Consider the following 27,011-nt stretch of genomic DNA (forward strand, 5'->3'; position numbering starts at 1 on the left):
GCTTGTTTGCTGCCTGTTTCCCTCTGCAGGGGAGGATGCTTGAAAACCAGGGGCTGTGCGGCTGTCCCGGTGCCACCTCCTCTCCCACATCAAACTGGGACAAATCTGAGGGTTTTAGATGGAGAAAATCCTTCCCTGTGAGGGTGCTGAGGCGCTGGCACAGGGTGCCCAGAGAAGCTGTGGCTGCCCCATCCCTGGCAGTGCTCAAGGCCAGGTTGGACACAGGGGCTTGGAGCAAGCTGCTCCAGTGGAAGGGGTCCCTGCCTGTGGCAGGGGCTGGAGCTGGATGGGCTTTAAGGTCCCTTCCAACCCAAACCGTTCCATGGTTCTGTGATCAGGGTTGCTCACTGCAGAGCAGCCGCAGGGAGCAGGAGCCCTCGGACCCTTCCCTGGGGTCACTCTGTGTGTGCTACACCCATGAGGTGCATCCCTGCACCCCAGGGACCACAGTGGGAGCTTCACGTGTCCAGTTGGAGAAGGAGGGGACACCCCAGAGCTCCCACTGCCCCAAGGCCTGCTCCATCCATCCCTCCATCCCATCCATCCACCTGTCCATCCATCCGCCCAGCCACCCACCCACACTTCCGTCTGTCCATCCATCCATCCATCCATCCATCCATCCATCCATCCATCCATCCATCCATCCATCATCCATCTATCCACCCACCCACCATTCCTTCTGTCCATCCATCCATCATCCCTCCCTCCCTCCCTCCCTCCACCCACCCACGCATCCCCTCTCACAGTGCCAGGGACTCTGCTACTCCCGATTGCCTTCATGCCCTGGGCGGTGCTGGGGGCTCGATGGGTGCCAGGAGCCGGGGGCAAGGTCTGCTCCTGCCCGTAAATAAGTGCCAGCGTTCCGGGAGCTGCCCTTTGCCCCCGAGCCCCAGGGAGCTGGGCACGGGGACACCACAGCTGAGGCACCACCACCTGGGGGCGGGCAGCTCGGCCCCACCGGGCGAGCCCGAGACCCGGGGGTGAACGGGTGAGGAGGGGTCCCCTGCACCCGCATCGCGCCGGGCTCAACCTTCGGGTGCCGCCGCGGGTCCGGCGTGGAAGGGATGCGGGGGGGGGGGGCGTTGTCCCGCACTGGTGAGCGCGTCCTAAGCCAAGATCCCCCCACGCGCTGCGCCCGGGGAGCGCCGGCGCGGTTCGCGCCGGGGAAGGGGCAGGAGAGGCGGGCTCCTGGGGCAGCCCCCCCCGCTCGGCGCCCCCCGCCCGTGCCCCGCCGCCCGCCTTCAAAAGCCGCCGCGCGGGGGCGTCCCGCGGCGCCATGGCCCTGGGGCCGGAGGCCGGCGGGGAGTGCGGGGTCTGCTACGAGGCGTTCCGGGGCGGCGGGGGGCGCCGGGCCCCGCGGCAGCTCCCGTGCCGCCACTCGCTCTGCCTGCGCTGCCTGCGCCGGCTGCAGGACCGCGCCGCCGCCTCCATCAGCTGCCCCTTCTGCAGGGCCGTGGCGCCGGTGCCCGAGGGCGCTCCCGGGGCGCTGCGGGCCCCGGGGACCCTGCCTGGGGACGAGGAGGAGGAGGAGGAGGAGGAAGGCAGCGGCGCCCCCCCGGCCCGCCCCGTGGCGGTGGAGGTGGCGTTCGCCGCCCACGGCCCCGTCTTCGCGGTGAGCGGGGCGGTTTCCCCCTGCGGCCCCGAGGCCCCGGGCGCCTTCGTGCTGGGGCTGCCGGGGCAGGGGCTGCTGCTGGACACGCAGCCCCCCCCCGCCTCCATGGAGAACCTGCGGCTCGGCTTCGCCGCCGGCATCCTCGTGCTCATCGTCTGCACCTTCTTCCTGCTCGTCTTCCTCAAGTAGGTCTGCGCCGGGAGACCCCCCCCGGGCAGCCAGGATGGACCCGGCGGCGGCTCACGGGCGGCTCAGGCCATGGGGGGCTCAGCACGGCCCGGGCCGCGGGGCCGCAGGACCTCGGCTGCTCCGCGCACAGGCGCCGGGCACCGCCGCTGGAGAATTAAGCTCCTGCCGCGGTTGGCTTCCCCCGGCTCTGCCCGTGCCCTCGGGCTGTTCCCGACGCTCCCGGCTCAGCGGCAGTCCCCGCGCGGGGCCATGGACATTCCCGGCGGCTGGAAATGCGCCCCCCGGCTGCGCCCCAGTTCTTGTCTTCGGGCAGCGAGGACGGGGCAAAAGGGGACGGGAAGGGCTCCAAGCGCTGCTCTGGAACTGTTCACGGGCAGCTTCAAAGCCGCTTCCCCGGGAAGAGCGCGGCGCGGTGCAGGCAGCAGGACGAGGGGAGGGCAGCGCCCTGCAGGGATGTGGGGCATTAAATACCCGTGCGCCCGGCACCGGCTCCTGTTGCTTTTCTGGGCATCCGAGGCAGGGGGGGTTTGCTCCGAGAACGGGGCGGCCGCTGCGCTCTCCGCAGGCAGGGCAGGGGCTGGTTTGATAACCAGGGCCCGGGCAGGGAGAGGGGGATCCCCTCATCCCCCAGCCCTGAGACAGCCCAGCGAGCCCCTCCCTCCGCTGAGCACCCACATCCCAGCCGCACCCCAGAACCTGAGAGCAGAAACAGCCCCTTCACATCCCCCTCCGCAGGGTCCGGCTCCTCCATCACCCCAGAACTTGCGGTCCCCCTGGCAAGCCCAGAGCTCATCTCACCTTCACCCTTCCTGCGCCTCAGGCAGGAACAGGGGCAGAGAACAAACGTGGCTTCTTTTAGGTGCTGAAACTGAGCCCGAAAAGATCCCGAGATCTACAGCATGGGGAAGGGGTTGGTACCGGCTGAGAAGGGCTTGGGGGTGTTGGCTGATGAGAAGCTCCCCATGACCCAGCTTCAGTGAGCACTTGAGCCCAGAACCCCCCCTGTGCTGGGCTGCACCCCCAGAGCGTGAGCAGCAGCTCAGGGAGAGGATCCTGCCCCTCTGCTGTGCTCTGGGGAGACCCCCCCTGCAGCCCTGATCCAGCTCTGGGGCAGCAGCACAAGAGGGACGTGGAGCTGCTGGAGCGAGGGCAGAGGAGGCCATGGAGATGCTGCGAGGGCTGGAGCAGCTCTGCTCTGGAGCCAGGCTGAGAGAGCTGGGCTGGGGCAGCCTGGACAAGAGAAGGCTCCTGAAGGGGAGACCTGAGAGCAGCTCCAGTGCCTGAAGGGGCTGCAGGAAACCTGGAGAGGGGCTTGGGACAAGGGCCTGTAGGGCCAGGCCAAGGGGAATGGCTTGAACCTGCCCGAGGGGAGACTGAGCTGAGCTCTTAGGCAGAAGCTCTTCCCTGTGAGGGTGCTGAGGCGCTGGCACAGGGTGCCCAGAGAAGCTGTGGCTGCCCCATCCCTGGCAGTGCTCAAGGCCAGGTTGGACACAGGGGCTTGGAGCAAGCTGCTCCAGTGGAAGGGGTCCCTGCCCATGGCAGGGGTTGGAGCTGGAGGAGCTTTAAGGTCCCTTCCAACACAAACCAGGCTGGGATTCTGTGATTCTATAAATGTCCTACAAGAGACAAGTTTCATGTCTTAACCTCTGCCCCCAGCCCTGGTCATAGCAGAGCTGTGACGAGCTAAGACACCACTTGAGTGAGCCCCTGCTGCCTCCACCCAACCAGCTCAGGAGAGAGCAAAACCCCTGTGAGATGCTCAAGGTCCCTCTCTCCTACACGTTGAGGAGAACCAGGGGACTGTGCATCCATCACGATCATTGTTGGTACTTAAGCTTCTCACACCAACACAGCCAATGCCCCCCCAGGACCCTCTCACCGTTCCCAGGAGAGGGACGCAAGAACAAGCCCAGAACAGTTTCCTGTATCAAATTATTCCTGATAGGAATATTCCTGATGGGCAGAGGTCAGCCAGTGCTCGGGTGCCTGGAGCCCACTGAAGCCAGACTGAACTAAAACCCAGGCAAGCAAAAAAACCGGGTTTAATTGCACTTTATTTTTCAAGAAGTGAATGCAAATCCCTCAGGTTCGAAACTGTAACAGGAAACAAGTGGAATTGCTTCGTATTGGCCACATCCTCCATTAGGACACTGCCACCTGCAGGGGTCCAAGGGCCACAGCCAGGTGCCCCCAGCCCACCCAGAGCTCACACCCATCACTTAATAACCAGGTTGTGCAATGACTTCCAGAGTGGCTCCCCGGAGCCCCAGCTGAGGTCACTCTGCGAGGTACCGAACCTGCTGCACTCAGACCTCATCTCACAGCCTTTGGTCTCTTCCAGTTTTAGCTGCATTTGGCCACTTGCTGCTCTTTGCCACATTCCTGAGCCATGGCTGTCAGGAGGACCAAGACCAAATCCCTTCAGCAGTGATAAAAGGCAGTTTTAAACTAAACTGTAGCAGGATTAGTTGAAGCGCTTCCATTTTATTAGAGGAAGGGGGTTACTTGTTCTAAAGACACAAAGACCTGCTCCTAGTTTTAACCTGTGTTAGTGCCAATGAGCATAGAAGTAAAAGTGCTACGAGGACCCCGGTGTGGTGGCCCTGGTGCCTGTGCTCTCTGCCTTCCCCTCTTGGTCCGCTTACACTGAAGGGTTACAGCCCAAGCCCTCAGCAGGGCTCAGGTTTGAACTCCTGGTGTGATCAACACACTTCAAAGGGCAGCAGAGGAAAAAGCACAGGAGACGGGCCGGGCTGCTCGCTCTGGACACGCAGCACGTTACCCACCCGTGTTGCTGCCTCCACTGCCAGTGGAACACAGGGCAGCAAACCCCAAAACCTCACCTCTGGCTGCAAACAGAGAGGAAAGGAGCTGGCGGCAGTGACCTGAGCCTCAGGGTCCTCCATAGAACATGGCTGGGGATTTGGTTTCTTGTAGTAGATGCTACATCTGTGCTTGGGGCATTGGTGTAAGAGCCCTGACCCATCACACAAACAGGGGCCCCTGTCCCTGCCTAGAGCTGTGGGTCTGAGCCCCATGTACCACAGCACTGAACATGTGACAGCAGTGGGGTCTCTCAGGTCAATCTCCCACCACCCCGTGTTCATAGATAGTGATGGGATGCTGTAGAGGCCCAGGGAACTAGTTCCAGGAGATCCTGACTGGGGAAGCAGACAAGACTTTAGTCTGTTTCTTTTTAAAAGTAGTTCCTACTACAGGTCCTGCAGGGTTGGTTTTCTGAAGCACTTTACAGAGTTGATATTTGCATCACGTGTCAGATCAATGAATCAGCTGTTCACAGGAGGAGAACAATACAAACGTGCAGAGACTGGCTGGTTCCTTCAGCTCATCCCAACCCCTGCTCATGTCTGTCAGGTCAGAATGATGGGTCTGAGTGCCTGGGGGTGCCAAACAGCTATCTGCCCTCAGGCCCCATCAGTCTGCCGTACCACAGCTTGGGAAGTCCCTGGCTGTTCACAACTGTCCCATGTATGCAGCTCATGAAGTGCTCAGTGCAGAGGAAGAGGCCATGCTCAGAGAGGGCTCTCAGGCTCACCAGCACATCTTCATCCCAGCCAGTCCAGATCATCATCATCATCATCACCAAACAGTGGAGCTGGAGGGGGACGCCCCTTCATGCTCTGGAAGTCAAACAAGAGGGAAACTTGTCAGTCTTAACAGCTTCCCAGTAGTACTTGCTATGCAGTTCTGGCTCTGAACTCTCCATCACCTTTAAGGAGATTGTACCAAGAAACCTCATTAGTGAAGTTTTTGCATTTCTCACATGATGTTTTAATATTTCAGGAGAGATGTTCTCAGGGTAACAAGGACACAAGGCACTAAACCCCCTCCCTTAGCCTGCGAGGCCTCACTAACTTCATGCCAGCAGGAGCCGGTCATTGCTACCTCAGGCCAGGCAATGCCTTGAACCTCAACAACCAAAACACCCACATACTCTTGATTGAGACAGAGGATGTAGGAGAAGTGCTGAGCTCTGCTGCAGGAGCCTGTCAGACCCCACTGCCATGGGGAGGATTTCATAGACAAGCTCCAGTTAAACCTGAACCAGTTCAGTGGGAGCAGAAAGATACAAATACACACCACTTCCTCCTCATCCTCCTCTTCAGAGAGCACTCGAGGCTTCAGTGGTTTCTGAGATGCTGTTTCAAAGAAGTTGTCATCCTCAAAGAGGCTGGAAGAAAATAAAGAATGAACAGTTCACTTGCAGATGACAGTATCTTGGATTGACAAATTCTCTTAATGAATGAGGGAAGAGCTTTGTTGCTGAGGCAAACTTAAAGCACACACCATTCACCAGGGCAGATGACACTGGGACCTGACAGCATCAAAATCAGCTTCAGCCCCCTCTGCAGAGTGTGCCACTCTACAGCAGAGCAGCTGCACCAGCCTCCCTGTGTGCTGCTGTACCAGCCTGAGCTGACCAGCAGCAAAGTGGGACTGTGGCTACTCCAGGAGTCACATCTTACCTGGACTCCTTCTCCCTGGGGCTGGAGTCCAGTTCCTGCTGTCCTGGGGTTTCTCTGATGACAGCTGAGCTCAGCTCTGCTGTGCTGGATGCTGAAGCAGGCTCCTCAGAGGTGGCTCCATCCAATGGGTCTGTGCAGTTTCCTCCTTCACCATTTAAGGGCGGGGGCTCTAAACCTTCCACAGGCTCCTTTGCCTTCTGCTCCACCGCTGACTTTCCTGGAAGCACTGCCACATCTGCTGCTTCTGGCTTGGCCTTTAGAACAGAGGGCTCTGCAGCTTCTGCCTGCAAAAATACTCTGGAGGGACTGCGTTCAGTCTCAGTTTTCCTGATGGGACTGCTCTCCTGTCCTTGCTCAGCTGGGACAAAGTCCTCATCCACCTCAGAAACAGGCTGTCCTGCAAGCACAGGCCCCTTATCAGGATCCAGGCGGGATTCAGCGGTGGAAGAGAGATGCTCCGCCTGGATCTTCTCCTCTTCTGACACCCCACTGCTCTGTATTACTGGCTCCTCCTCAGAAGCTGTGGGCCTGGCAGACACAGGAGCAGACTCGCTTTCCCGGCCAGGCACCACAGAGCCTGTGGCTGCTTCCTCAGGATCAGCTGGGAATGCGGCACTCTGTGCTGGGCTATGCTGCACGGGCTCATCATGGTCAGGCTTTGCTCCAGGTGATCCCTCCTGTCTCACTGCTCCTGGTTCAGATTCCTCCTTTTCACTGTCCTGATCTGGTTTCTCCTGCTGCCTATTTAGTAGCTGCAGTGTTACAGTCTGAAAAATGTGAGTAGAGAGAACACAGGTTATATCCTGAACACAAAGCATCACAGAGCCCTGTATCTTCTACTACTGGGCTGCTTTACCACAGATTTCTGTTTCAGTTATTTCAGCCCCACAACATAAATTTGTGGGTTTAGCCTAAGATTTGTTCTCTCTCATTCATCATCTTGTGCCTCTTAGCCCTGTTGTACCTTAATAGTGTTCATGACAACACCCAGAACTGTCCTGCCACTGTATGTCTCCTCCAGCTCAAATTCACCCCGAAGAGATTGAAACACCCCATTCATTATCTTCTTTACCTGGAAAAGAGCAAGACAGGAAACAAAGATACAATTCACTAACATGGGAAGCACCGGCCTCAACAGCAGATCCTTCTCCAGATGAAGGAACAACAAATCCAAACACATGTGGTTTTCAAAGAAGCTACTTTTCAAACCAGAATTTCCCATAACAAAGCAGAATACATCATGTCACCTTAATTCAGAACCATTGCATACACACAAAACCCTTCCCTCCAGAACTGAGGCTGCACAAACCCAAGGCAGACTGACACTTCTTAATTATTCCTTCCATCTTTTAATCTAAACCTCAAATCTTGAGTTTTACTCTACAAAACAAAATTGAGCAACCAAGCGGCAGTAGGAAGACCACGTCCTTTCTGCCTCTATAGACCCCGCTACTAGAAACGTAGTGCTTCTGTGGAGAAAATAATGTTTTTCTTTCTTATCTCTGCTCAGAGAGAAATCATTCGAGGTAAATACATTTGCTTAGTAAGGAGAAATACTCGATAGCGAAGCTCACTTCTTCGGTGAAGTCTGCAGGTGAAGATCCAGCCTGATCCTTCTCCAGGTCCTGGATGCGTTCTTCATAGTGAGCCTTCAGTGCCACAATATCAGACTGCAAGGCTGAACACTGCCAAAGGGAAACTGGAAGTTAGAACAGCTCTCAGACACCACCACAGTGAAACTCATCATGGGCGGGTTGCCTGTAAGCAGCTTCTTGTAAAGGGGTAAATTGCCAAGCGAAGTTTTAAGCAGGGCTTCGATAGAGAGTTGCTGAAAGTAACAGCACCACAATAAATACACCCAAGGAAGTGAAAACCTTGGAGATCCCCAACTGTGTCAATAGGTCTTTAAGTAACACCAAGAACAGGCACAGCATTACTGAGATCCCAGAGAAATGAGTGCCAGGTCTCATCACTGGACCTGTTCTGGTTTGCTGGAAGCAATGTGAAGTTATTCCTTCCCTTCTCATGCTCTTGTTATTCTGGACACTGGAAGCCCGAGGTTAGCAATTACTGCACACTGGTTCACATTCAGCTGCTGTGTTACTCCCTTTACCTTCTCTTTGATAGGCTCCAGTTGCTCCAAACGTTGCTGGAATTCAGATAATTTTTCCTCCTCTGCCTTTTTTGAGTGCTTGAGAGCTGCAAGCTGAAACACAAGAACTAGTGCCAGTCAGTTACAGCCCCTTCAGTGTCACCCACCTCAAAACTCAGTTTCTGCTCAAACCCAGAGATCAGTGCAGAAAAGCAGAAGAGATTGCTGATGTCAGTCTCAGACTAAAAGCAACTCAGCTTTCCCTCATTCAGAACTACAGCAGTAGATTCACTGGCTCACCAACCCAATGGAACAGATGCAATACAGACATCCCAAGGACAAGACCAAATTCCCTAACAGTCAAGAATCATAGAATACTTTGGGTTGGAAAGGATCTTAAGATCATCCAGTTCCAACCTGCCTGCCATGGGCAGGGACACCTCACACTAAACCAGGTCACCCAAGGCTCTGGCCAACCTGGCTTTGAACACCGCTGGGGATGGAGCATTCACAACTTCCCTGGGCAACCCATTCCAGTGCCTCACCACCCTTACAGCAAAGAACTTCTTCCTTAGATCCAATCTAAACTTCCCCTGTTTAAGTTTTAACCCCTTACCCCTTGTCCTATCACTACAGTCCCTAATGAAGAGTCCTTCCCCAGCATCCTTATAGGCCCCCTTCAGATACTGGAAGGCTGCTATGAGGTCTCCACGCAGCCTTCTCTTCTCCAGGCTGAAAAGCCCCAACTTCCTCAGCCTGTCTTCATACGGGAGGTGCTCCAGTCCCCTGATCATCCTCGTGGCCTCCTCTGGACTTGTTCCAGCAGTTCCATGTCCTTTTTATGTTGAGGACACCAATACTGCACACAATGCTCCAGGTGAGGTCTCAGAAGAGCAGAGGGGCAGGATCACCTCCTTGGACCTGCTGGTCACGCTCCTTTTCATGCAGCCCAGGGTACGATTGGTTTCTGGGCTGCGAGCGCACACTGAAGCCGGCTCATGTTCATTTTCTCATCAAGCAACACCCCCAAGTCCTTCTCCGCAAGGCTGCTCTGAATCTCTTCTCTGCCCAACCTGTAGCTGTGCCTGGGATTGCTCCGACCCAGGTGTAGGACCTTGCACTTGTCATGGTTAAACTTCATGAGGTTGGTATCAGCCCACCTCACAAGCGTGTCGAGGTCCCTCTGGATAGCATCCCTTCCCTCCAGCGGATCAACTGACCCACACAGCTTGGTGTCATCGGCAGACTTGCTGAGGGCGCACTCAATCCCACTGTCCGTGTCAGTGACAAAGATGTTGAACAAGACTGGTCCCAACACTGATCCCTGAGGTACACCACTCATTACTGGTCTCCAGCTGGACATTGAGCCACTGACCACAACTCTTTGTGTGCGGCCATCCAGCCAGTTCTTTATCCACTGAGTGGTCCATCCATCAAATTGATGTCTCTCCAATTTAGAGACAAGGATGTCGTGTGGGACAGTGTCAAACGCTTTGCACAAGTCCAGGTAGATGACATCAACTGCTCTACCCCTGTCCATCAGTTCTGTAGCCCCATCATAGAAGATAAGAAGTTAAAGTCAAGATGCACTTAGGTGAGAGATGCTGGTTACTGGTTATTTGGTATTACATTTCAGCCCTTTACCTTCTCTTCCAGCTGGGACACCTGCTGCTGCAGGGAATCTCTCTGCTCACACACCTCCTGGTACTGTCTCATGTGCTGCTCCTTGGCCGATGCCAGTGTACGTTCACATTTAGCTTCCCACTGGGATTCCAGCTCTGCCTGGAGGAGTGACAGCTGCCCATCAAGTAAAAGAAATCATTAGGAACACACGCATGCAACGGGTATTTGCACAAGAAGTGGCTGAAAGCTTGAGGCTGGACAACATGCAACACCTACGTGCAGATGGCAGCCCTGCAGCCATCACCAGCTCCTGCCCAATCCTCAGCTAAATTCCAGCCACAATCCCTCAGGCTGACCTGAAGCTCTCACTCCCATTTCAGATCTCTTGGCATATTTCTAAGCAGTCTTTCACTCATCAGCAGTCCTGTACTCTTGTCTCTACTATGAGCTCAATTTGGTGCCTCTGCTTTCCTCGGTTTGACACTCTTTAACACAGTCTACATCTGATGTTGCTTGCCAGCCTGCATCAATGCTGCAGCAAAGCTCTGCAGCCATGTCAGTGGCCTGGGATTTGAGTCAGAGAACAACTGGGACCTTGCAGCCTTCCTGCCCACCCAAATCAGGCACTGCCTTAGAAAGGCAGGAGTCAGAAGCAGGCCCAAACACCAGCAAAGATATTTTAGAAAGACAACAAAGTGAGCCCTGTTTTAAAGTCAACCCCTAAAATCAAGGTGATAATGTTTTTATTCTTCCATTACCTGAGCATTTGTACAACTATTCCTTACCATAGGTCTTTTGCACCACAGTGCAGTCACAGTGTCTCTTGCACCATAGGTGGGAAATAATAAGTTCCTACAAGGCTTCCAGACACTTGTTGAAGCTCCCCTGGCTCCTCACCTGCTCTGCTGCTGCCTGGTCAGTCGAAGTCCGTGCCTTTTTCAGCAGCTGTCGGAGCTTGTCCAGCTCCTGCTGATAGGATCTGCGGATTTCTTCCATCTCCTCCTCTGCCTGAGCTCTCTCTGACAGGGATTTCTTCTTCCTCTCTGCAAGATTCTGCAGTACAGAACAGGGCATAGACTAGGCCAGACTGCACCCAATAAGCTTCTCTTCCTCGTGCAGAAAGAGCTGCTTTGCGCAGGAAGTCTTATCACTTTAAAATCAAGGAGATATTGTTTTAAAGGTAGGAAGGTTGACATATTACTGGTGAAGATATTAAAAAAGAAACCAAAGAACCCACATAAGCACGAAGGAGCCACCAGGATACTTCCTGCTGATCAGTCAAGATTTACCCAACTTGGATATTTACACAGAATCATAGAATGGTTAGGGTTGGAAAGGACCATATGATCACAGAATCATGATATTATCATAGCATTATGATTCTAGCATACAAGAATGTTGGATTAAATTTCAGCAAACTGAAGCCCTCTCTGTATCTCTGTGATGCTGGCACTGGACATACCCTTTCAAGGGTCTCCTTCTCCACTTTCAGGTCCATTAGCTCTTCTTCCAGTGCTGAGATCTTCATGTCCAGCTGCTTGCGGCTCTGCTTCTCAGCTTTGAATCTGGTTTGAGTGTCCTCAGAGGCCTCCTGGAGTTCTGCAAAAATACAATTTACTGTGGGTTTTAGCACCACATGTATTTCAGGTCCCTTGACCTGTGTCCCTTGCACAATGAGATCAACAACACAACTTGCACCTGACTGGGGACTAGACTGATGAGGAGCAGCTTTTCTGTGACATAGCAGTGCTTATACCTCAGGTTTTATCTTAACTTTTAAACCACTGGAACATTTCAGTTCCTCTACAAGATGTCAGCCAGCAATACGAAGAGATAGCTTCTACAAAAGACATCCCTGTCACACCATGATCTTCATTTGACTCAGCCCACTTTGCTTTTAGCGCTAACAAGGACATATATAACCTTCAATGTATCAATATCCTCCTTCAGTACCCTGTGACTGGCCCTAGGAAAAGCAGGAACAGATAGCCCAGAAGAAAGGAAAAGCCTATGGCTTACAAAGAAGGAAAACCAATGACAAAGGAGCTCTGCTGGAGCAGGCACAGGAAGCCTCACCTGCTAACTGTGCCTGCAGCTTGTTGAGCTGTGTCTCGTGCCGCTCAGCCTCCTGCACAGCGGCAGAGAGCTGCTTCCGCAGGTCCATCTCCTTCTTCTGGTGTGCAGTCAGCTCCAGCTGCAGCTGGGAAACCTGTGCTGTGGCTGCTGCCAACTCCTCTGCAACTTTCGCCTGTGCAAAATGGAGAAAGGTAGAAAAAAGAAGTCATCTGTGAGTGTGAGGAGACAACCACAACTGTTCTTGCAGGAAGAGCGCTGGAGATGTGATCAGGGAAGTGCTGATCCAGCACCTTACAGGCACCTCCAAATTGGAGATGTAACAATAACTTCTTTCGCCATGTTACTGTGTTTGGCTGCAAGCTGTCCAGACTGACCAGAAAGTTGCACAGGGCCACCACCAACCTTATCACCACACCAGGTCAACTCGGGCAGTTTTCCTTGAAAAGCTTATATGTGTTTTTTAAGACTAGCAGCAGGACCTGGTGGCTCTGCCCAGAGTTTTCAGGCTATGACAACATCTGTTCAAGTAAAAGCCTGGGCTCCAACATGTAATTATCTTCAATAAGCTTACAAATGACTGAAAAAGCCACACAAAACACAGGCTTGTTCCAGCCACAAGAGCACCTTCCCCCCAGAGCACTCGGCATGTAGACACCTTGAGGGGCCCGCACGGGCAGGGCTGGCATTCTGGAGCACAGATCTCAAGGTAATTTGTTGACTTGTTTAGACTTAATATTGCTCAGTCAGCGACTCGGTAAACCCAGGTACTACCCACAGCTTGTCACACAACTTGTAAACGATCTGTCAGGAGAGGCTCAAGGCATCAGGACAAAGTCACGTTCCCAATCTCGTTGCATGACACACGAAATTCAGAGGATGCTCTGCAAAGACAGAGCTATACCCATCAGAAAATCTCACCTGCAGCAGGGAATACCCAAACAGCTTCTCTCTCTATGCCTACAACCAGATTCCCAACAGGCTTTCACATTCTTGTAACTGGTAAGTTCAGGAGCACTGGAGTTTCTCTCTGCTTTATCCCCATAAAAGAACTAGTGTTTCTCTTCAGACTAGGACCACCACCTTCGGGCAGAGAAGAGTTGTGAGCAAAATTGTTCCAACTATGGTGAGGGTGAATATGTGCTGACCTTGAGGGCTGGGATACCACACCGTTCATATTAAAGAGGAGGCAGTATTTCAGAGACTGACCTGCTTTTCTCTTAAGTTTCCATACATGTCTCACTGAAGTTCAAGAGGCTAACTCCTAGCATGCTAAAACCAAAACCAAACCCCGTGGCATATCTAAAGGTTATTTTAACACTTATCTTTAATGGCAAATAAAGAAATAAAATAAAAAAGGAAATCCTATGCCAGAAACCGTTACTAGACTTAAGTTTCTGCAGTGAATGCTTCACACCTATACTAGCTCAGCTCCACCTCTAGCTTTCGGGTACCAAGAATCTTACATGATCTGTATCTGCTCTGATAATTACATGATCATGTCCTATTCCTCCCATGGGGGAGGTAAAACAAACAGCAATGTTTTTGCAAAGGGCTCCCCAAGAAAGAGGGGGCCAGTGGCTACACTGCCAGTTAGAAAGCCCTTTTCCAAAGCCTTTTTCCAAGTGGAAGATCCATGCTAATTCAAGATCTGAGGCAATTCTTCTGATGCCAATCAGCTTCTAGCTATGCAAAAGGAAGCTGGGCTGGCACTACCCAGGGCACAGTTATCTAAGGCCTATACAGTCAGCAGACACACTGCCTCACCTGGTCCCAGCCCCGATCCACTGGCAGCATGTGCTGGGAAGAGAAAGCAGTGACAGGAAACAGGGAGAGTTAAGAACACAACTTGCAAGGCAGAGGCATTAATCATCATCAGAAAAGCAAAGTGCTTCATTGCAGGAGCCTAAGGCATGCCAGAGAAGCCCTTAAATTATTCCAAGAACTGTAAAAGCTTGGACAGAAAAAGTTAGCGAAACCTGGCTTAAAAAGAAAGAAGCTAAAGGCACATTTCACACTGCAGATGTAGGAGCAGCGAGTCCTACTTGTGACTACCATTTCCCTGCACTGGAGATTGTGGGCTATTACTGTTATTATGGGACAGAAAGCCTTCATCTAAAGCTGTGATGTGCTCTGCCAGGGTCGAAGACCTAACACCCAAAAGCAGCAAGCTACAAACACTTCTTCTCAGTGATCCTGGGCACAGATGCCTGGCCTTTATCACAAAGTAAGTGGTGAGTCCCTATTTTTAATTAAAGAACAGATAAAATAGCTTAAAACTCTCTTCCCTGATTCTGTCTGTCCATAGCGATCTCTGGAACTGCAGTCAGAGAGCAAGCTACCTTGGATAAACGGAAGAGGAAGGAATATCAGACTTCACATTTACAGACAGTACCCTCACAAAAGCAGGGGAAATCACCCAATGCAAGTCATGGGTTTTCTGGTGCAGCCTGAAGCCTGTTCATGTAACAGTATTCTTACCCAGGCAGCGACTGCTGGATCAAGTGGAGCCCTATTGAAGATGAGGCCCAAAAGATTTCTAAAGATCATCTCATAGTTCCCAAAATGCTTCCTCCCCAGGCTACTGCACAAGCTGGATGCTGTGCTCACTGACAGAAGGCATTTTATTTATTATTTCAATCTGACTTACTCCTGGGTTAGAACCTCTGACTACGTGATTACAGGTAAGGCTGGCTCCCTGGGCTCCCAATGTTAAAGCAGAATCCTCCCTCACTGCCTGCTCACACCAGCACACAGTTATCAGCCATGTACTGTGCTGTTCTTTAGCACACTTGCTGGCACACCCTGGAAAGCTGCACTTTGTCATGGTTCTCATGCAGAGCAAGCGTTTATCATCTCACATTTGAATTGGAGAAACACACAATTCAGCAGGGGAGCACAGTGCAAGGCTGAACTTGGTGTTATTTAAGAAGCCAGTGCTTGAGAAAGCATAGAAGACACCATGCAATTATTGACCTCAAAGCCAGCCTGGGCTAAGCTGTCCTAAGTGGACATTACAGGATATGCAGCCATGCACAAGTGCATTTAAGTGGTTTGGAAGCTATTTCCCAATAGCCCTTTTCACAAAAGCACAACACATTATTGGTAGAAACAAACAGTCCTTGAATATTAGTATTAAAAAATAAGAGTGCAAAAGTGCAATGAGGAAACTTCAATAGCAAGCGCTTTTTCTTACAGCTACATCCATTCTATGTCAGTTAAATACAAAGCCCTGTAATACACAATTCCTCAACGTGTTGGACATATACCTACAAAGTTAACAATAAATTAGACACCTCCCTGTAAGATATGAATATGAAAGCTATGACAGCATAGAGATCACCATTTATACCCTCTGTGCTGACTTTGCCATGAATACAAAGTGTTTCTCAGAATAGCTTTCAAAACATATGTCCAGAACTACATTTGTCTTGTAAGAGAATGCACTTAAGCCTTGACTAACAAGGCTTCAGCTCATTTCAGTGCCACCAGCAGCCCCTCTCCTGGCTGCAGCTGGAGATTGATGGCTCTGCTTATTGTCACCATTACCTTCTCCTGCTCTGCATGCAACACTCTTGCCTGTGTGTTTTCAGTTGTTGTTTGCAGGGAATGGTTCCTCTGCTCCATTAGCAAGTTACTTTGCTCGACGTATCTGTGAATGGGGAAGACTGGATGAGCATCTATGTAAACACATGATTTGCAGCAAAAGGCTCAGAGAGAAAACATGGTATTTCACATCAGTTTTCTTCATGAAAAGTCCCAGACTATTTTGCATGGTGGCCTGGCACTAAGGCCCTGATCTCAGGAGGGTGGATTGGGTGTGCCTTGCACAGCAGATTTTGTATCAGTTTGGATACCTGCTTTACTTCTCTAATGAGTCTGATGTTCCTACCACACAGTCAAGAGTTGTGATAACTTGATATCCACTGATTTCTTCCATTTCCTTGAACAAGTTATTCCCCTTTAACCAAATGGGACACACAGCCAGTGGAAGTAGGGACACCACATCTACAATTTCTTTCACCTTGCTAAAAAGCTAGCAACGTAAAAACTCCCAGAAGCAGAGCAAGTGTGCTCATGAGGTTTTACCCCCTTTTACACATCCCTGTTTACACAGTAAACCATAGTTTTGGAGATAAGCTCCCAGGGAAGGTAGGGGACAACACCCCACACTTTTAATGCCTCAAACAACATAAATATATCAGAACATGTCTCTACTCTAAAGAGCACCCCTCCTGGTTATACCTAACCAAGTGTAAGCTAGATAGATAGTCTTTGCAAATGCACAGGCTGTATGTACCCTCCCATTCCTTACCTCTGATTCCGCTCAATCAGCTCGCTGATCTTCTCGTTCTGCTCCTCAATCCGACTGCTCTTCTCAAATATCTCTTGCTTCAGCCTCTCATTCTCCTAAAGCACAGCCCAGCATGAATACTCATCTTACTCAGACTTCCCTGCAGCAGTACCTAAACCTTTGTTTTGTTCACATGCAATACAGCAGGTAAGATACCACCTTCTGTGGTCACACCACTGGAAGGCGCCATGCTGCATTTATCAGTAATCCTGGCATGGGACAGTGGCTGCCAAACCACATTCTAGAGAATACTGTGTCTGGTTGACTTTTTCACCCATAAAACACAAGATTGTAAAGCTGATTCCTGGAAAGCTACAAAGGATAATACCAAGTAGTGAAAAACAGAAGTAGGTGGTTTTTGCAACATAGTACTCCAGCTCTGAAATTGTCCTGCAGGATGCTGTGGGTTAAGTCCATAAAGGTTTAAGCAGAGGCTGAATTTCTCTCACATGAGCCTTTTGTCAAGGCCTATTAAATACCAGTGTACCAACTGTGGCTGGGAAAGCAGCCAAACCACAAACTGCTGAGCAGAGCTTTTTTAGGAGGGAGAGGGGTGGAAATCATTGTGTATCTCATGCTCTTACCTAGGCAGCTGGTTTTGGCCATGCAAAGACAGAACACATGGGAAGATGGACATTTGGGCAAAACCAGTAGAGCTGTCCCCATTAGGGGTAACAGTAGGCTGCAGTTCCTTATGGAAGCAGTCAAATAAGGCTGGCCATGCTCACCTGGATTATGCGTTGGATATTGCTCATGATCATGGAAGCTTCCATAGTAACAGAGGAGATACCAGGCAGGAGTGAGCTGTTACCAGCACTTTGTTTCCTCAACTCCTCCACCTGCAGGGATAAGTCATTCTTAAACCAGAGGAAATGAATTTATGGGTGTAGATCAGAGTCAGACATCCACAAAAATCCACTGCTGCACCTCATCAGCTGTAGGGTGTATGCTACTGTATCTACTGCGACACCTCCTGAAGGGCAGTGAATCTCCCCAAACACAATGCACCATATGATATTAAAGACAGAGACAACACCTCGCCAGAAGCCCAGGCTTAGTGTTTTCACAGTAGGTGAATTGTTACTGCTTCAAGGTCTGGTAACATTGAAGTTTTCACTGTTACTAACATAACCTACAACCTTAATACAGCATTTAAACAGAGCCAACTCCTCAGACTACACCTGAAGACCAAGCAGTACCATCACTAACAAGCCTGCCTGTGCATACATTACCTTGGCAGCCAGATGATCCATCTTATCTACTACTTTGCTAACAGCCATTCGGATTTCAGTGTTATGCTGCCGAGCTTCTGTCATCAAGAAGGAAGTAATATCCCCAGGAGCTTGAATGGAAAGGAGAGAGATCTATTGTCACAAGGGGAAAATGCCTCCACACAGACAGACCAAAAGTCACGCTTAGCAGTTTGAAGCCTTCCACACAGGACAGCCACTCTCTTCCAACAAATAAAAGGAACATGGTATCTGGAAAACTAATGATGTAGGTGTTTTCCAAATAACATGAACAGGCAGGTTTATGAGCATAAGAAATTCTTGAGCAATGTGACAGCGCTTGAGTCAACAAGAGGGAAGCCCCCAGACACACAGGAACAGTAGTGTGCAAAGAGAACAGGCAAACAAAAGGCACAAAGGCTGACTTTTGAAACTTTAAAGTTCCTTAATACCCTAAGTCCTTCCTAGGTTGCTATATCCTCACACTTAAAGGCCTCTACATGCACACTTCAGTTCCTTCCCTGCCTGGTAGGAGAGCCTTTTACTATTACAGTTATAAATATAATTGGAAGAGCCATCTATAAAATACGTTTAGTAACACACAGCCTTGGGAGTACACCTGGAAATTCCACTCCCCTTCACACTGCACAAAGTTCTTTAAAGTAAAAAAAAAAAAAAAAAAAAAAAAAGGATGGATATTGATTGGAAAATGCTTACCCCTATTTGATACTTAAGAAATAGGGATTTGTGAAACAGCACAGGGACTTTGGACAAGGGCCTGTAGGGACAGGCCAAGGGGAATGGCTTGAACCTGCCCGAGGGGAGACTGAGCTGAGCTCTTAGGCAGAAGCTCTTCCCTGTGAGGGTGCTGAGGCGCTGGCACAGGGTGCCCAGAGGAGCTGTGGCTGCCCCATCCCTGGCAGTGCTCAAGGCCAGGTTGGACACAGGGGCTTGGAGCAAGCTGCTCCAGTGGAAGGGGTCCCTGCCCGTAGCAGGGGTTGGAGCTGGATGACCTTTAAGGTCCCTTCCAACCCCAACCAGTCTGATCCTATGACAGACAAAATGAATATGCATGTGTCTGCTACTATTGCTACCTACATCCTCATGCTGAACAGTTTACTTTAGGTATCACAACCTTTGGAAAGCAAGAACTTTTTTAAACATACCTTGGTAAGGTGCAGGATACATCTGTCCCACAGGCTGGAGTTGAGTAGCGGATGCAGCTGTCTGAGGGTAAGCAAATGCTGTTCCTGGATATGCCTTGAAGAACAAGTTTAATACATTAGAATATGTTTTGATATTTCCCCCCTTGCTACACTTAAGTGGATTTCATGGTGTTTTTTATAGCCCCAGGAGCAAAGACGGTATTTGGAAAGAAAAAAGGAAGAGAAGTGAGAAGCTGGAAGTCAAGTGACTCAAGTCATAGTAAAGGGAAAATAACAGTCACTTCTTTCAAGGCTTAAATACATGTTTAAGTTACCACAGCTCACTAAGTTATCTTCTTCACTGAATTTTAAGCAAAACTATGTCACCTTACATTTGGGAGAGGCAAATGTCAGCACATGAACAGCTCACTTTGGAGTCAGGTTAATTTTAACACAAGACGCTTTCCAGTAAGGGCTTAAAAAGTGCTAAACAACTTGATTCCAACTTTAACATTCAGTGCTGAAGGAGCAGCTAAACAGACTGAAGCACATATTACATGCTACAGTTATCTCCTATGTACCAATTCACACACTCAGGAAAGAAAAAAAGAAAGATTACAATACAACTTGGGCCAAGGGTCAAGAAGAATCCAGGATATCAGGGTCAATCTTTCAAAACATTCAAAGTGAATACATTCAAATCACTGTCAGATTAAAATTTCACTTTAATGAATAGTTTCTATTTCAACAAACAGAAAAGCCTTTCTTTATCCTGTTACTTGCCAAACCTTCCTCATTTTCAACACAAGGAAAGTGCAAAGCCAAGCACTGGAAGGCCACATCAGATCTGGGTTTGCTGTGGGGTTTTGGGATTATTTGTGGGGTGGGGGTGGGTGTTACCACCACACAGTGGTTTTATTCATTATCAAATATTTTCTTCCTCTGCTTCAACCCCTTAAAAGTAAACAGACTCATTGTGACATAGGCCACTGGTTTCCAAAAGCTCCAGAAAATACGTTGAGTAAAAATAACCACAGAAAGCAAGACAGTAAAAGGCTTGGGTTTAGACTTTACAGAACGGTTTGCATGGTAGCTTTGTAGTAAGTCTTTACTATCTGATGTGGAAAACACATTGTGTGTTTAAAGTCTCCTTGTTTAGCAAGCAGACTGCATCACTTCACAGCAGTACCACAAGCCTTTTAAAAGGCTTGTTCCTTCACTGGGTGAAAACCATGACCCACAAACACCTGGAATGTGTGAATGAGCTCTCATGGAAAACCAGACCGGGACCAAGAAAAGCTGCAATTAAAATTCTTCTGGTTTCTGCTTTACAAATGCTTGGAAGTTTTTATTTTATCCACTACAAAACCAGATACTAAAAAAGTCTGGTTAATTCTCGGTTCAACTTAAAGAAACCATCAGCAAGCAGAAAATTTGCCCTTTTTGACTAAATCAGAGGCATGTAATGGAAACCTGAGAATGCCAGAGTGTCACAGGAAGGAACGTGGGATTCTCATCTTCACCCTTGCCCCAGCAATGGAGAAGTAAGACTTAGGAGAAAGAACAGGAGCACCAATGTTCTCTTGGATTTCATTCTGGTACCTGAAAGCCCTGTGCTCCTGCAGGCAGAGCAGAATGTGGCTGGATCGTTGCAGGAATTAAAGCAGCAGAAGATACTGGGGGTGCAGAACCAGATGCTTGAGGTACTGAAAAGGAAGAAAGAAATTCAGCATGCCATAAAGTAGCTGGAAATAATTTAACTCACCCAGTGTGAAATGGCCAAAAACCATTAACTAAATAGACAAAAATTTAACACAAACCTTTCTGCAGCCTTGTGAGAATTAAATCCAGCAAAGCAAGTGATTAAAGGTAATCTTTCACAGAGATTCCACTTCTACCTACATTTAGGCAACCTCTTTTCATTCAAAGAAAGGCAGCTCTGAAGGTTACTGACATGAGGTGTTACTCATGCCGACTCTGAAGCCTGCTCAGCTGACATTACTAGTCCATCATTGGAAGACAAGTCAAGCCCACACCAAGGCTGTCAGTCTCTGATGCCCTTCACTCTTATTTCCATCCTTTTCAAACAAAATAGTTTCTGTTCACTGGGAAAGGATTTGTAACAGTTTCATTTATGAATGACAAGTCCTAGAAATACCCGTGCCATCCCAGCACACACATTGACAGAGCAGCCCATGAACTGTTGTTGCTCTTCCTCAAGCAGCAATGTCACAGGATCACAGGAAAGACACAATCCAAGGACTTCAGTCTTGTGCTTTATGAATTAGTCTACCTATGGAACTTTAGATAAACAAGCCTCATTATAACCATACCAAAGAATCCCAGCCTGGTTTGGGTTGGAAGGGAGCTTAAAGCTCATCCAGCTCCAACCCCTGCCACGGGCAGGGACCCCTTCCACTGGAGCAGCTTGCTCCAAGCCCCTGTGTCCAACCTGGCCTTGAGCACTGCCAGGGATGGGGCAGCCACAGCTTCTCTGGGCACCCTGTGCCAGCGCCTCAGCACCCTCACAGGGAAGAGCTTCTGCCTAGGAGCTCATCTCAGTCTCCCCTCGGGCAGGTTAAAGCCATTCCCCTTGGCCTATCCCTACAGGCCCCTTGTCCCAAGCCCCTCTCCAGGTTTCCTGCAGCCCCTTTAGGCACTGGAGCTGCTCTAACGTCTCCCCTTCAGGAGCCTTCTCTTGTCCAGGCTGCCCCAGCCCAGCTCTCTCAGCCTGGCTCCAGAGCAGAGCTGCTCCAGCCCTCGCAGCATCTCCATGGCCTCCTCTGGACTCGCTCCAACAGCTCCACGTCCCTCTTGTGCTGTTGCCCCAGAGCTGGATCAGGGCTGCAGGTGGGGGGGTCTCCCCACAGTGCAGCAGAGCACTCCCTTGACCTGCTGCTCACATTCTGGTGGTGCAGCCCAGCACACAGAGGGGATTCTGGGCTCAAGTGTACACTGAAGCCAGGTCATGGGGAGCTTCTGATCGACTAACACCCCCTAGTCCTTTTCCTCAGGGTTGTTCCATCCAGTCTCCATTCAGCATGTGTTTGTGCTTGGGATTGCCCTGACCCAGGAACATACCTATCAGTTCCTATTTCAGGTCCCAAAACGAATCCTTTATTTGTAAAACCCTCCTGGCCTGAAGCCTGCAAATAAGTGCAGTTTTGCTATCCCAGTCCCAGCTTACCAGCACATTACCTTGTGTGGACACCGTGGGCAGTACCGCATGAGCTGGCTGGGCTGGTCTCACAGAAGATGAAGCCACTGGTTGCGCTGTCCCTCTGAGTGTATTTGGATCCTAAAAACATGTCTGCATATTACAATGAATGCTGAAGAACAAGCAAACAGTTTGAACCCAAGATCACTTCAGAGTAGGTGTTACCCAGTTAACCCAACTGAACTGTCTAGTGCATTTGTTCAACCCTTTTGCCACTGGAACAGGGTACGTTTCCCTGAACAAAGGGAGAGCTATTACTACAGATTCCCCTTTAAAGGATTCACACAGGAAAGAAAGCATCAAAGAAGTCATACTTATATAATGATGTACCTCTATCTCCGAGTCACTGGAGTCCAGCTGACTACCTGCTGTCCCAGCCAGGAAAGGCAGCATGGGTTGTCCCATTTTAGCCATCCGAGATATAAGCTTTGCCTTTGCTACATCTGGGTTCTAAAAGAAACGTTTGCAGTTACTCTCCCTTGGTCCCTCAGCCCAGGCTTTTCAGACATTACAGACACATCTGTCAGGATTAGACTTCTAAATCATTCAGTTAATTCTAGCTCTTTCAGTTTTTCAATGACTGCATGAAAAGCTAATTTTCAAGCACACAAGATAACACTGGGTTTGTTCATCTGGCTTGCTTTATGTACCCTCCTTCTGGGATAACATTGCTGTCACCACATATTAAAACTTATCCTTGCACAAAGAACAGCAACAGGGTGAAAATATGTGAACTGAGGAAGCTGCTTAGCAGCTGCTTCTATCCTGAGGTACTCGCAAGAAGTCATCTTCCCATGCAGCTGTATAAAGTTATACCAAATGTTGCATTTACACTTTGTTATCAATTTTATTTTTGTCTATCTGAAAAGACAACTAGCCTGTAATTATCCACACGGTCAAAAGTAACCTTACATTTAAGAGTAGGAACTAGGACTGAGTTTCATGTTCTGCTAATCCCTTCAAAAACACGGCCCTAACCCAGTGTCAGTAGGGTGAGCATTGAAGAGTCTTCCTTGCCTGATGTTCACTTTATCTTCAGCAATATCAAATGTAAAGGTGAAACAATCAAGCTTCCCTTCTTAAGGCTTCAAATTAGTCAGGAAAAAGCCAACACTTACTGCTAGCTGTTCACTGATGGAGTTTGACTTGGCCCGAACAGCTGGCTCCCTGAAAAACAAACGAGTGTATGCCGATACTAGAGATTAACAAGAAATTCAGGAGTCAACAGTCTGCACCTCTGAATACCATCAAATACACCTCCCCCTAGGAAAACCATTTTCTTCTACCATAAGCATTTAATTTCGCTTGCTTTTGGAAGATTCTTCACAACATTGCCTGTAGGTTTCTGAACCTCCTTATGGACAAATTCCACAGCTGTGGAACAGCTGATTATAGAAAGATGATTTCACGGATTGCTGCAATAACCACATCCTGGTACAAACAATTTTAATCAAGTCTAATAACAAACTACTTATGGCAACTAGAGCAGCACTTCAACTTGAGCTCCCTAAAAAGGATGGCTGACACAGTTAAACAAATGACAACATAAAATTTGCAATTAAACAAATGAGCCATTACCCAAGAGCAGATGATGACCACACTGCCACTTGAGACAAGCAGGCTGTTGCAGCAGTACCCATACAGATTAACCAGGCCAGATCTCAGTACTGCTGTAGAGGAATGACTTAATCTGTGCCCATTCCAATCTCTTTCAATCTGAAAGTCAGCATATTCCAGCAGCAAATTTCCTGCAAGCCTCATCAGCAAGCATTTCTCCGCCACACTGACAGCACTAGGCTGGCACACAAAGGACCCTAATCTGCCAAAGGACTGTGTTAATGCAGGGCTGTGCCACGTGTCTGTGAGCATTGCCATCTTTTAATGCAGCTGCCTCTTACCCAGGCTTTGGAGGTATTGTAGATGGGGGCAGTAAACCAGTGTCTGCAGGGAAGCCATCTGAACTGGGGACTGGAGAAGGTGCAGGAGAATCCCGTGAGCTGACACTCTGTCCATCCAAACCAGAGCAGTCCTTTACCAGCTTTACCTTAAAAACCATGTAACAAAACACAGGTTATTCTGGGTTCCCAAAATAAGTTTTCAGCAACTTCTTTATTTTTTACGACTACTCCTTTGTCAAGCTCATCCCCTTCAATTAAGGGTTTATGACTGATTCAGAACTGGAGAAGCTGAGTCTTTGCATCCTGTCATTCTCCACTGAGTGCTGTTTTCCCAAGTGACTCACAAATAAGATGATGAAAAGATCCCAAGACAGTTAGAACAGACATGTCTTAGTAAACAGCCCAGAGGGATTTTGGGGAATTTGGTTTTTTTTTAATTAAAGATAGATCTCTTCCTGTGGTATTTGGTTTATAATAGTTTCTGAGCTGCAGTTCTCATACCAACAGCAGGTTTTCACCCTGCAGACAAATGCTGCCACTCAACAGCCATAAAACAGATGTAAAACAAACACATGGCAGGAGGCACTCACCCGCCTCACTTCCACCTCAAAAACTAAAGTGGAGTCTGGAGGGACCCGGCCAGCCACTCCCTGAGCTCCATAGGCCCATGCTGGAGGAATGATGAGATACCTTCGGCCTCCTTTCTTCATCCCCATCATTCCTTCTTCCCAGCCCTTCAGTTTTCAGAGACACAACAGAACAGAAAGCAAACAGTTTGATCAGTGACATGACATTGTTCTCATTAAGACACCTTCAGGTGCTGGCAATAGGAGATATCAAAACCCATAAAGAGATTCTTGTGAAATCCTGTTTGTTTTCAGTCTGCAGCACTAAACCTGTGTCACAATAAATCATAATGGCCAGTTCTAAGTTGCAACATTGACTTAAGAACAAAGAAGCAGCTCCCAAAATGTTGATAATGAAATCAAGCACATGCAGCAATGTCTAGCATGAAGGCTGGAGGCTTTCAGATCTCTGCAGGTACCAGAAACCTGGTTTAAGTTTTAAGCACCATAACTTAAAACAGTTATCACAGATCCCACTGACATCCTGGGGAACACGGCTGCATGCTGTGCTGTGTGCACAGACTCTGCAGTTGCAGGAGCTTGCAGAACACTCAGTGGTGACCTCTCAGGATTCAGGGAAAGAACAGGACTCCACATCCTTGTGAGATCACTTCTGAATCGCTGTGGTTAGATTTATTAAGCACCCACAGAAAACAGTTATAGTGAAGGAAATTTATAAGCCAGAACAATACAAATGGTCAATGGATGCCTGCATTTAACAGGATGACTAATGCACCCAGGCAACATTAATAAGAAGATGGACATTAAATAAAGTAGAAAAATAGAGTATCTTCAATGAATGAAAATTTATAACAGGTCATCTATGAATTACTCAGGTAATGGAAGTGACTTGAACGTAAGCATCTCTATGAAGGTAGGCTGAGGTCTGAGTGGCGAGCACAGGGTGCCCAGAGAAGCTGTGGCTGCCCCATCCCTGGCAGTGCTCAAGGCCAGGTTGGACAGGGCTTTGTGCAACCTGCTCCAGTGGAAGGTGTCCCTGCCCACAGCAGGTGGTTGGAACTGGAGGAGCTTTAAGGTCCCTTCCAACCCAATCATTCTGTGATTCTACCATCTTTGATTCACAACCTGGCTTTATGGAGCAACGTAAGGGAGCATCACACCACCTGGAGTGAAAAATTATCACACAGTCAAAACCCTCACAATGTGACTTAGAGGGTAAAACCACTTGTAGTACTATGTTTTACTAGACCATCCTAAGAACTTGTCAGTTGTCTTCACCCTGCCATGAACCTGTCCCAGGTGATGAGTCAGGGCTATTTGATGCTCTGCGTGTGAGGCACAATCAGTGTGGAGGAATATGAAGTTGTTCCCAAATTGAAATCCTTCTTCAGGAACAGAACTCCCTGGGAACAACGTAATGGAGTAAGTGGCTTCCACAAAGACATAGACAACAGAAAAACTCAGCTCTTGAAACCAGGAAGCTCTTTTTTTAACAGGACAACCTCTGACAGTGCCACTATGAAGGAGACTGGGCTATATTGTGTAAATTAAGAAGAAAACAAAGAATCCTGAACAAGATCTTCAGTAATTCAAAGTTCAGACTTCGGTTGTTATAACAAAAGTGCCAAAAGTTCTACCTTGATGACCTTTCCAGATCCCAGCTTTAGGCGCAGCAGCTTGTCTTTGTTAACATTTGAGTCAAATACCTAGAGAGTTGAAGAACAAAAACATAGACTATATGGATTTCCCAATGATTTCAAGACTCTGAACTCTACTTAACACATTTCATAAACTTCTACAAGCTCTTACATGCTGTTTCCAATTCTGCCTCTTCCAAAATTAATTCCCAGACATAAGACAGAGCATGGCTACAGCTTCTAGTGCAATTTTGTACAGTGAACACTAGCTGGAAACTCAGACTTTGCAACTGCTTTGAGCTTGATGGTCAGGACAGGATTGGGCCAACCACAACACCACACAACAGATTTCTATCAAACAGCAAGCAACTGTCTACAAGTTTTGTACATTAAACTACAACAGCAGCTGTTTGTACTTAATGTTTGCACATTCAACTATGCAGCTGAACAACTCTTTCAGATTAGGAGTAGGCTCTGCTATGTGCCATTAGTACACAGAGTGAGAGGCATGCCAGGCAGGCCAAGGAAAACAAAACATCCCCATAGATGAAAAACATACAGTCCTTTTTTATAGCAAAAAGATTCAGCTGCAGATAGATACCAATGCAAACCCTTTGCTGTTAATTTTGCCAGCAGAAGTATTTTAGAAGTAATGCTTTGAAATGTCAAAGCATTTGTTTATTAGCTGCAGTGAACATGAAAGCATTCTCCTTTTAATAGTTGGAGATATGCTTCATGTCAGACAAGGCCCCTCTTATCACTTCCTCAAGCTGCTTCCAGAGGAGCAGAGCTGGCTTCACCCTCTCTTCTCACAAGTTTCATAGGCACTCTCACACATTCGTATTCATGAAAGTTAAATGCCTTTCAA

General features: G+C 48.9%; 1 protein-coding gene across 3 annotated transcripts in view; it reads right to left on the bottom strand.

The window, feature by feature from the left end:
• Positions 1–3,837: 3,837 nt before the first annotated feature.
• FKBP15 (FKBP prolyl isomerase family member 15) overlaps positions 3,838–27,011 on the bottom strand; it is a 29,263-nt gene continuing 6,089 nt past the window's right edge. For all 3 annotated transcript variants that reach the window (XM_065695386.1, XM_065695385.1, XM_065695387.1), the window contains 22 exons: positions 26,144–26,212; positions 24,510–24,653; positions 23,920–24,065; positions 23,140–23,188; positions 22,352–22,471; positions 22,003–22,102; positions 20,407–20,510; positions 18,826–18,919; positions 17,663–17,772; positions 17,159–17,269; positions 16,392–16,486; positions 15,626–15,728; positions 12,080–12,251; positions 11,466–11,602; positions 10,901–11,056; positions 10,025–10,177; positions 8,402–8,494; positions 7,863–7,973; positions 7,253–7,360; positions 6,289–7,055; positions 5,903–5,993; positions 3,838–5,442 (listed from right to left, as the gene is read on the bottom strand). In XM_065695386.1, the coding sequence (XP_065551458.1) occupies positions 5,368–5,442; positions 5,903–5,993; positions 6,289–7,055; positions 7,253–7,360; positions 7,863–7,973; positions 8,402–8,494; positions 10,025–10,177; positions 10,901–11,056; positions 11,466–11,602; positions 12,080–12,251; positions 15,626–15,728; positions 16,392–16,486; positions 17,159–17,269; positions 17,663–17,772; positions 18,826–18,919; positions 20,407–20,510; positions 22,003–22,102; positions 22,352–22,471; positions 23,140–23,188; positions 23,920–24,065; positions 24,510–24,653; positions 26,144–26,212 (3,108 nt within the window). In that variant the 3' untranslated portion in view covers positions 3,838–5,367. The remainder of the gene's footprint in view (positions 5,443–5,902; positions 5,994–6,288; positions 7,056–7,252; positions 7,361–7,862; positions 7,974–8,401; positions 8,495–10,024; positions 10,178–10,900; positions 11,057–11,465; positions 11,603–12,079; positions 12,252–15,625; positions 15,729–16,391; positions 16,487–17,158; positions 17,270–17,662; positions 17,773–18,825; positions 18,920–20,406; positions 20,511–22,002; positions 22,103–22,351; positions 22,472–23,139; positions 23,189–23,919; positions 24,066–24,509; positions 24,654–26,143; positions 26,213–27,011) is intronic.

The sequence above is a fragment of the Lathamus discolor genome, chromosome 15 (assembly GCF_037157495.1).
Source record: "Lathamus discolor isolate bLatDis1 chromosome 15, bLatDis1.hap1, whole genome shotgun sequence".
Taxonomy (NCBI): domain Eukaryota; kingdom Metazoa; phylum Chordata; class Aves; order Psittaciformes; family Psittacidae; genus Lathamus; species Lathamus discolor.